Source organism: Nicotiana sylvestris, chromosome 4, assembly GCF_000393655.2.
Source record: "Nicotiana sylvestris chromosome 4, ASM39365v2, whole genome shotgun sequence".
In the NCBI taxonomy this organism is placed as follows: Eukaryota; Viridiplantae; Streptophyta; class Magnoliopsida; order Solanales; family Solanaceae; genus Nicotiana; species Nicotiana sylvestris.
In genome coordinates this window covers 152,075,058-152,086,100 of record NC_091060.1, presented here as the reverse complement: position 1 = coordinate 152,086,100, position 11,043 = coordinate 152,075,058, and the positions used below count along the sequence as shown (strand labels likewise).

Here is an 11,043-nt window from a genome sequence, read left to right as displayed (position 1 = left end):
GTGTTTTAAACACTGAAATCATTTTCTTTTCACCTCAATTTATTCTTGTAATTAGAAATCAACGCAGCCGATGTGTAAAAGTTGCCGATAGCACAACTATCAACATGTGTATGTCCAAATTTGTACAGTTCGACCCTTAATTAAAGCATGCACATAGTTGCGATTATTCCAACCATAAGTATGGTTTATTTCTCTAGAGCAAAGGCATCCGGAGAATAGGGATGAAAAATCACATAATTAGTAACAGGGTTTCAGTTCTACATACCAGTAGTCGAAAGGTTAAGCTTTTACTGCAAAAGTAGTGGACCATAAGATGCTTGCTATACAGACTTCAGAGTGAGATGTAGATCGGAATATCACTCGACAGAGGTCTTAAACCGTTATTAGATGAAAACGTTGCGATAATGACAAGGTAGTAACTTCAGTTACCTCAAAACAACGATGGAAAGATCTAGTAATGGTTGAAATAAGTCAATGGAGGACAGACAAAAAGAGAATAAGGAATATGATTGTTCCAAAAATATTGATATAATGATGCAATGAAACAAAACCAACCAGAAGCATACCATATCAAGGTGTTATTACAACCATGACAGGTTCAGAAGACGTTATACTTCGCAAGTCATTGATTCAAAATTTCAATTCCCCTTGAGGTGTACAAGAGAGCTCCCACCAGTCCAGTATCTTCAGAACCGTTTTCCAAACGTTATAAGAAGCTGTCGGAAATTGATAAAATTGACCAACTCTTGCTTTTAGGTTAAGATCTCCACCCTTCAAGTCTCTGTGCTTTGACGCTTTTGATTGATAGCAGCTTAACATTTGAGTCGATGCCCTTGAGTGATGTTCAAGCAAGTTGTCACTTACTAGTTCCTCCAACTTGAGTTCAGGTTGATCCTACTGGGATCATCTTGATGGCAGCAGCAATCGGCATGCCAAGAAATCCAATTGCAACACTTGTAAACCACTGGTGCCATGTAAGTGGACAAGTGCTTGCAAAGGTACCAAGGAATTCAACAATAATGATTTGGAATAGAACTGTACAGCCAAGGACGCTGACGAAAACATAGTTGTTCAATATACCATTGAAGACATTTATCTTTTCCATATCTCGAGAGCTAATCTCATTGAACACCTGCAAGAAAACGCAAAGGTAACACTTGAGTTTTACTAGTGGATTTGAGTAAAGTTTTAATAAATAGCAGAAGTTCCATGCTTCCAGCAAACTGTTTATAAACCTTCGCAATCGATTTAAATATGGAATTGAGATGACATACTTTTTTCCATTTAGCAGAAACATTAATAATTACTAATACTTAGAAAGCTTTCATGATTACTCGCAGTGATCAATCTGTGTTTTGAACTCACTTAACAAATATCCATTAACATCAACAAAATGTGAATCTACTCAAGAATTAGAAAAACATGACAATATAAATTTTTGCTAATAATGCATTAGAAAGTCGTGAAAGATTATATATTGAAAAGGAAAATTGGAAAATTACCTGACAGAATACAAATGAGTTGAAAATGAGAGTGTTAAGAATCAAGTTGGCATCTGAGCCATCAAGATGAAAGAGAGCTTTGCCTGAAGTCTGAAGATACCATATGACTACAAATTGGTAAAGAGATTGTCCCAAAATGTTCCTCCACATGACATTGCTAATAAAGTTCCCCTTCCTTCCTACAGGGGATCGCTTCATCAAGTCACCATTAGGAGGTTCAGTAGCTAGAGCAAGAGCTCCCAGTGTGTCCATTATCATGTTAACCCATAGAAGCTGAACAGCAGTAAGCGGAGCATTCCCTGAAAATGTATAGAAGATACATCTCAAAATCAAACCTTTAGGGGAAAATGTGTTAAAAGTGGTAAAAATTTACTTCCCGCGTTTCAATCATATTTATGTAGCATTTAAATATGTAAATTGTATTTCAAAAAGATTGAAAATTCCATGTCAAATTCAACTGAAAAGTACTCTGAAAAGGTTCCCATAAACTGAAATGGAGGGAGTAATTTTCTTAGGTCAAGATACGCTACCTGTCAAACATGCTGAAGAAAAGTTGACAATCAAGGCAACAACATTTACTGTCAGCTGAAATTGAACGAACTTTTGAATATTCACATAAACTGAGCGCCCCCATTTGGCCACAGTCACAATTGTTGAGAAATTATCATCTAAAATTATGACATCGGCACTCTCTTTAGCTACCTGGAACAGAAAACCAGACAACATGATGACTACAGGTAGATAAATGAACATTAAATAACCACATAATGTTTCCACTATGTCCTACTACACGAAGCAAGATGATATAACTAATCACTTTCACTTCGAAGCCCAAATTGTAGAGGGAACATACTATATAAGGGCACTTCAAATCTTTGAGCAAGAAAATGGGAGGTTTAACAAGTTGCTGAATGACAATTTGCAGCTTCTATAAATGCTAGACGGATAGCAGCTCTTTAGTTTTAGTAAGCCAGAATTAGTAGAAGGAATCATAGGATTCTAAATCATGGAGTTCTTGGTTTAACAGTACAACTGCCAAATCTAATTACAAAGATTTCCTTATCAAAAATAAAATCTAATTACAAAGTTTAAATAGCTAAAAGGAAGCTGAACTAATACACATCAAGAGAGAAGTCATTCAGGAAAAACCCACCAACAGCACTTTTGAGGTTATACATATTCAACATCATTGATTAACAAAATAATAATCATATTATACTCATTACAGCACTGTATAACAAAATCTATATAATACGATCTTTGGCCAGGAATTTAAAGATAAATTGAAATGTTTAAATTGTATCGAGAAAAGCCTTAATAGGAGAGCTAGTGCAATTAAAGCTAAGTTGCTTATGGCATTACAGAAGGAAGATCTAAAAAGAGAGAAGTCCATGAGCTCTGCCATGCCAAACCTTCTTATTTTGTGGTAGAGTAAATTCTTTGTGAAGAAACAATAGGGTGGTGAAAAAAAAGATCAAGATTTCCGTAGCAATAAAGAGAAAATAAATCCATACGCATGCAGCAGGAAAAAAGAATGTAGATCCATATCAAAACTTCTTATTTTGCGTACAGTAAATTCTTTGTATAGGAACATTAGGTTGGTGAACAGAAAAAGGGTCACGATTCCTACAGTACAGGACCCAATTAAGCATCTTGGGCCAAAAGGCACACAACTAATACATCTTTTCTAATAAGAGTGAAGGCGAATCACATTAGGAACTTCCTCTGAAAATTTTGAAGTTCCATTTTTTTGGGAGAACAGGCCAGGGATAGCAATGTAAGCACAAATAATATCCCATTGTCATCATCTAGTTTGACCTAGCACACAGGTTTAAGTGCAGAGTGCAGTTATTATATATGCAAGTCAATATTTTTTGTCAAACATTCTCATATCACCCTCAACATGCTTAATTAATTAGTAATTTTACTAGTAGTTTCTTCTAGAGTGACGATACTATGTTGAGCTTTTGTGTGAAAATAGCGTAACTTTTAGATAGGAAATAGTTCACATAATCCATTAAAGGAAAGTGCATTTTCAATGGAGTGGAATGTAACAAATTATGCTAGCACTTTGATAGCAAATAACAAAAAACACACCCTCTTTAATCGACAATTATCCTTCCAAATCAAAAAGAATGGTTCGGCGTCTGATTTTACTTCTTTTTTTTAATGACGCCACGGTGGTGTCTGGGCTAGCTTACGCATACTTGGACTATTCCATCAAGTACCTGCTACCTCCCACTAGGTACCGGGTAACCCTGCCCACTAAGTCTTAGGCAGATGAGAAGATGTCACCGAGTGTTTTTTGTCTTCGTTGGGATATGAGCATGAGACCTCATAGTTCTCCGCCCTCTTGATTGCCCACTAAGCCACACCCTTGGGTGCTAAGAGAAAAGCGGGCAGAGCTAAGAAATATTTCTTTCATAATCTCCCTTCTAATGTTCTATTCAATTAACATACACTGGGTACCAGTACTTTTGGCGCTGGATTTTCTGCAGCTGAAATAGCAGGCAGTGCTCTCAAGATTGCAATTGCTTGAAAGATCAACAACTTTCAAATCAAACCACACTTGAAAAGATAATTCATACTAGTACAACAGTATTTAAGCATCACCTCAGTCCCAGCAATGCCCATAGCAAGACCTATATCTGCTTCATGAAGGGCAGGAGCATCATTAGTGCCGTCTCCAGTCACTGCAACAACTTCTTGGAAGGTCGTACGTAAATGTTTCACTAGCGTATGTTTATCCATTGGAGAAGAACGTGCCATGACCTAAGGAAGAAGAAGAAGATATTAATCTCTCTCTGTCACCCAATCAGCAGCAGCAAGCAAGCAAATGAGATAAGCTAATCCACTAGGAAAGCTAAGATAATCCAAACAAACGACCTAAGATTAAGATAATCAGCTTGCTTTGCATGAACAACAAAAACTAAGCCTCTATTCAAAACAAGTTGGAATCGGCTGTATGAACCCTCACTAGCATGTTTTTCCATTCAAACTCATCTCAAACCAACATTATATCAAATGGTAATAATAAACATTAAAGTAAAAAGTATAAGAGGTTCATCACTTTCTGTGCATTAATGTAAAACAAACAAAATTTCTTTATTTGATAGGTGAAACTTATATGCTTTAGATTAAATCACAATTCCATTAGCCAAAATTGCCGCAAACAACAAAGTGTTTGCATCAAAAGAACCTCTATGAACTGGTTGGGGGGGGGGGAGCAGCAGCAGTGGAGCATTAGAGTAAAAGCAACAACTGCAGCCAAAGGATCGTCTATTGAAAACTATACTCAGTGAGCCATCACATGACCTCTCGGCACTGTAGGGTTAGCATACACTTATCCAGATAAACTAACGGTCCTCCTGCCATGAGTGATGCCAGCACACTCATACTTTTGCTTTACCTTTTTCGAGTACACAAGTGTACTTCACAAAGAGAGTGGAGAATAGTTGGTATCTAGGGACTAGGAAGAACTTGTGTATGTTAAGTAGGTGTTTGGCCATAAGTATAGGAAGTTTTTTTTTCAAAAAAGTATTTCAAATATGTGTTTGTTTATAGAATTAATCTAGTTTTTTGAGAGATTTTGAAAACCAAAACTTCAAATCCCAAATATAGCTTAAGACCTCTTTTTGGGCCAAATCATGACCATTTGGGACTTTTTAGCTTAAAGAAAAAAAAAGGACTTTTTAACATGTCAAAACTCAACCCCAAAGTTCATGTCCAAACACATTTTCAATTTCAAATCAAATTTCACTCATATCAGCTTCAAAAAATATTTGGGAATCTATGTCCAAACGGGTCCTAAGTATACTTCTGGATTAGCTAGTCCTAGAATCAAGATCAACAACTCGAGAATGTAATCCAGGAGACAACATACGCATACATCCAAGTGAAATAATTATTTCAGAAGCACCTGTAACTTTGGAATAATTTCATGCAGCTCAGCATCACTCTTCATCCTAAACACTGGACCTTCGATTGCAATACCATCATCAGTCAGAATTCCACATTCTCTAGCAATTGCTTTAGCAGTATTTATGTTGTCTCCAGTGACCATTCTCACGGTGATTCCAGCTGACCTGCAAATTGCGACAGACTCCTTGACACCAGGACGAACTGGATCTTTAATGCCTACAATTCCTATGCAGGTATACCCCTCAAAGGGGATAGGATTTTCAGCAGGGTTCTCATCACTGATGTCCTTGTAGGCAAGGCACAAAGTTCGAAGAGCTTCATTAGCAAATAGTTCAATTGTATCTTTTAGATTGTTAATTGAAGCTTCATCTAGAGGAACAATCTCACCGCTAGAGCTTAGGACACTGTCACATGCAGCCAAAATTATTTCAGATGCTCCTTTACAGTGTGCACGGAGACCTTTTCCAGGAACTTCTATAACTACACCCATTCTCTTCTTCGTTGAATTGAATGGCTCAACCTTTACAAGTGTTGATGATTGACGCTCTTCCTGGAAATTCCCGCCAAGCAAAAGGCCAAATTCCAAAAGAGCAGCTTCAGTCGGTGTTCCCAGGATTTCAATCTTTCCACCTTCATTCTTAACTATTTCTCCTCCAGTGTTACTGAATATAGACTGGATTAATATTCTCAATGCAGAATTAGGAACTTCAGAGCAGAATTTAGAACCATCCTTAGAGCTCTCGATTTCTGTGATTTTACCACAAATGCATGCTTTTACAACTGTCATATGATTAGTCGTTAGTGTCCCAGTCTTGTCGCTACAGATGGTAGTTGCAGAACCCATCGTCTCACAAGCAGCCAAATGGCGCACAAGTGCCTTATCATTCATCATCTTCTTCATAGCAAATGCCAGACTCAATGTCACAGCTAAAGGAAGCCCCTCAGGAACAGCAACCACAACAATTGTAACTGCAATAGCAAAGTATTCCAGCATTTCTTGGGCATCATCCATAGACCAGCTCCAGTGGGACCCTTTCCCTAGTTTGTGGCTATACAAGCCTTGCACCAAGACAGCAAATGTGATGACAGCAAAAAACAGACCTATTTTACCAATAATAGTTGCCACTCCATTCAGTTTAACCTGCAATGGGGTCTCATCGTCTCCTCCTTCACTGAGAGTAGCCATCAGTTTACCCCACTGAGTTCTCATCCCAACCGTAGTGATAAGCATTTTAGCAGAACCATCACGAACTTTGGTTCCAGATAGGAGAAAAGGATTTTCAGCAGTCACGTTAATGGGTTCACTCTCTCCTGTTAAACTTGATTCATCTATCAACAAAGAAAATCCAGAAAGGAAGAGTCCATCAGCTGGTACCTGATCACCAATAGCAAGATGAACAACATCACCAGGAAGTAAATCATATATTGATATTTTTTGCCTGTAGCCATTTCTAGTGACCTGAACTGTAATCTTTTTCTTCTCTTTATCTAAATCCTTAAACTGTAAAGATTGTCTATAGTCACTTGTAGCAGTAACAAATACCACCAGCAGGATACTTGCAACAATACCAAGTCCATCATGTGCACCTTTTGGCCATCCTTCAGTCATTATGCCAACAACCAAAGACACAAAAGCACATACAGCAAGTATCATAAGGGTCGTATCTTGAAGTGCTTCCCATACAAAAATCCAGAAGCCCCTTTGTGGGCTCTCAGCAAATTTATTGATTCCATAAATTTCTTTTCTTCGGTTAAGCAAATCAGCAGAAGTACAAATACCATCGGTGATTGATGTTGATAACTTGTTTGCAATACCCTGTACTGCACCATGAACTTTCAGCTTCCTCAAATTGTGGCCCTCGACTATTGATCCCAGCTCATCAGCACATATTTGAAACCCAGCAGATTTCACTTCCTCTGGGACAGTGTAACTTACTCCTGATGATATTCAGTTGATTATCAATTAAAGAAGCAAATTAAAACACTGGAAGCTGGTTTCACTGAAATATGCAATTACATACCTTGGATAAAGCTAAGTGCAGCTTGTGAAACCAGAACAGCAACTCTTAGTTTCTCCTACATCAGTGAAAATACAGATCATACCCATTTTTCAGATAGAAGAACGGAAAAACCAACTCTCTGAAGTCAAAAAGATACGGTTCAGAATACTTCTTTTCTATATGAGCAAATTTTACTTGAGCACAACACAGCAGAAAGATATTGCTTGAAATGACATCAAGAAATTTAAAGAAACTAGAAAGCTCTAAAGCAAGTGGTGAAAACTGTAACAGAACAACCAATGATATAACTAACTTCAGAGCTTTACTATAAAGTAAACAGGAGTACACCTACAAAAATTTTGAAAATAACTTGTTAAAAAGAATTCGGAAGAAAGAATGCCAACAAGGAACTTGAATCAACACGTTGTTTCAAAGATGCAGTGGAACTTCTACTCTAAACTAATCTTTTTTTCTTTTTTTTTGGAGAAATCTCCAAGGGCCGGTAGCGCACGGTTCAAAACTCAATGGATAATGGGTCCGCTACTCTATCCTACTTCACTTAATAAGGCTTTTGTTTTTGGCACAGGATTTATGCTCTCCATTAAAGCTTTTCCTTTTAGGCAAATTTATATCTACCTCAATCCCAAGCTAGTTACATGTCTATATGAATCATCTATACTCATTCTGCCATTTTTCTTTATTTTTCTTTCTAAGCCAATTCAAAAAAAAAAGGTTAAAATGTTAACAGTCCTTTTGCTGCTTGAATTTGTTGCAGCTATAGATTGTCTGTATTGAAGCAATAACCGAAATATCAGTTTCACAATAGCATTTCCTATGTAGATCCTGAGGGCAAAATTGGAAAGCGAAACATGAAACAAAAAGTCAACTAAAGCATAGAAGATATTTTGTAGCAACAGACCAATAATTGCACAGATATTTGTATAAACCTGATTGGAACGCTGGATAGCGCGAGCTTCGAAGCGCTTGGAGAGGTTCGCAGTGAATCTGAACCTACGCTTCGGATTTTTCACGAGCCAGCACAGCTTCCTCCACCTCTGTAGCGCTTCCTCCGATGAGTTCTTCGCTTTTACTTCTCCAAAATTCTCCTTAATATAATCCTCCATATCTCTTCAACTTCTTAACTACAGCTGCTTTTCAAATCCTTAGCTTAAACTCATTAACAGATCGAGATATTGTTCGTATAAACAAGTATTGATTCTCTGACAGTACTTGAATCGAAATTCGTTACTTAGCTTTTCACTGTTTATATATCCGTTTAGTACCTAATACGGCATTACAACTTTAGAAAAAGAGGTTAATGACAGTGACTACTTTTGCTTGATTATTGACTATAGAATGTACTGCTTAAGTCAAATCTAAGTTTGTTTGTTTTGAAAAAAACAAATGAAGCAGTTGAGAATGTAGAGAGAAGAGATCTGCTACAGCAGTTTTGTGTAACGGAGGAGAGCCGCCGTGTGCTCCGCCGCGGATCAGCTGATGGAATTGGCGGTTTCCGAAACTGGTGGTGGAGTGTAATGGAGGAGTGGAAGTGGAACAGTGAGGAGTCAAATGGTGTGATGGGTTGCGCTTGGAAATTATTAGATGCGTGACACTACACTGTAGAACAAGTATGTAATGTCCTAAAGGCACGTACTGAACCTTCCCGTTATATAATTTGTTTGGAGTTAGATAATTATTTGGGTGATTCAATGGTTATTTTCGACATATTAATTTGGATTTTATATTTTGAGCGGCAATATAGTGGTAGTAAGTTTGTATAAAAAAGCATTTGAAAAAAAATAATGAAGATCCCCCCTTCTAATACGGTTTCAAAGGCCGACCTCTTCCGAGCCAGAGCTAAAATGGATTTTGGAGCTTGGTCCACATCGAGAAAAAATATTTATATTGAACGAATCTTTGATGGTCGAGCCCGCCAACAACACGGAACCCATATTCTTCTCCAATTTGAGTTTCACTCACATCTCGAATAAATTCAAGAATATATTTGAAAAAAATTTGACCCCAATCAGAATGATTTGTGGGTTACATGAAGTTCGTTTAATAATGTATTTGGAAAGTTGTAACTTCTTTAAAAATTTATTATTACTCATAGTATTTTGTGAATGGTGAAGGTTTGATTGGGCCTTTTTTCCTAACATATTAACTAGGGGTGTTCGTCGTTCGGTACGGTATGGTATTTAGATATTTCGGTTCAGTATTTTTGGTAATCGGTATCCTAAAATGCTATTCCAATATCGTACCTAATTAAATTCGGTATGGTTCGATTTTTCGCCTTTCGGTTTCGATTTATTCGGTACGGTAAACTTCGGTTTATTTGGTTCTAAAGCAACTTCGGAACGTTCTATTTTGGGGAGAATAACACCTTAAATAGCCAGCAAAATTAAAATTATAACTAGCCAGCAAAATCAATCTTATGAATGTTACAACACTGCACAATATGTATGGGACTTCTATAAACATGAACAAAAGATTAAAATAATGTTTACAAACTTCATCAACATGTACGTATGTCTGGTCTAAAACTCTAACTTGCATCTCCGTAATATACCAGACACTAGTAAACTTCTTAAAACCTGATCAAAATAAGTCTTTCACAAGTGTTGTTTACAAAAACTATTCGGGTAATATCCATTAACCACATTTGACAAAAATAAATGGCGCACATGCTTAAACAAAATAACATGGAACTAAAAACATTCTCCTGAATCTCTCTGGTAACTGAGGGCTGCAAGGATGACGGGATATTTAAAATTAATCCAATATATATTTCGATACAGTATTAGTACTTCGGTATTTTTTAAATAAATATCAAATACCATAGCTAATACCAAATTTATCTAAAATGTAAACCAAATACTATACCAAATACCAAAAAATTCGATTTCGGTATGGTAATTCAGTATTTACCAAATTATGCACAGCCCTAATATTAACACTCATGTGTTAGAGGCGGACCCGTAATTTGAAGATGGTGGGGCACATGAGCGTACAGTTCAACAAGTGTCCCAATTGAAATTTTGATTTTAAGGGTTTCAAACAAAATATATGACTGTTCTTTTACATATATACACTTATATATTAAGAATTTTTGTCGAAGTTAACGGTAGGGATGCTTATTGGGCGGATTGGGCGGTTATTTACTTTTAACGGTTTGGCTTATCGGTTATCGGTTTTAAATGTATTAATCCGCTAGCCACCCGATAAGATATCGGGCGGATTGATATCGGTTTAGCTCTTATCAGGCGATTTATCAACTTAATTTCTTACTCATCTGAGATTTTGCCTCGTGCTTATGCAGTACATTTCATGCTTCTTGCAATTAATATTTCATCACAGAAAAAAGAATGCTAAATGATACTCAACAATTTTTAACATTCATGTTTCCTGTCAAAATCTCATATGAGTAAGAAATTTTTTCTCTTTGAGGTTTGGATAGATTAGTAGGAAAATTATGATAAGACATAGAAATTCTTCTTACACTTTTGATTTTACGATTGCAGAAGGAAGAAGAATCGGCCTAGATTAATTAAGCTAATAGACATCTTAATATTAGAGTAACTTATGCTAAAGGCAATAGTGAAAGTTTTCAGCATTAGAAA

General features: G+C 36.7%; 1 protein-coding gene across 1 annotated transcript; it reads right to left on the bottom strand.

Moving 5' to 3' along the window:
• Window positions 1-506: 506 nt before the first annotated feature.
• LOC104243384 (calcium-transporting ATPase 1) lies at window positions 507-9,065 on the bottom strand. The gene is made up of 7 exons (XM_009798566.2): window positions 8,371-9,065; window positions 7,445-7,499; window positions 5,422-7,361; window positions 4,116-4,274; window positions 2,033-2,204; window positions 1,503-1,801; window positions 507-1,132 (listed from the first exon to the last, which is right to left on the bottom strand). Exons 1-7 carry the CDS (start codon window positions 8,545-8,547, stop codon window positions 884-886), a joined length of 3,051 nt encoding a protein of 1,016 aa, XP_009796868.1. The 5' UTR covers window positions 8,548-9,065; the 3' UTR covers window positions 507-883.
• Window positions 9,066-11,043: the final 1,978 nt, after the last annotated feature.

Bases quoted from the DNA above. Each gene is read 5' to 3' on its own strand.
- LOC104243384 (XM_009798566.2), bottom strand. From the start codon at position 8,547: ATGGAGGATTATATTAAGGAGAATTTTGGAGAAGTAAAAGCGAAGAAC. The intron at 7,362-7,444 runs GTATGTAATTGC...GAATATCATCAG, and splicing joins TGCACTTAGCTTTATCCAAG to GAGTAAGTTACACTGTCCCA. The intron at 1,802-2,032 runs GTAGCGTATCTT...ATACATTTTCAG, and splicing joins TTCTTCAGCATGTTTGACAG to GGAATGCTCCGCTTACTGCT.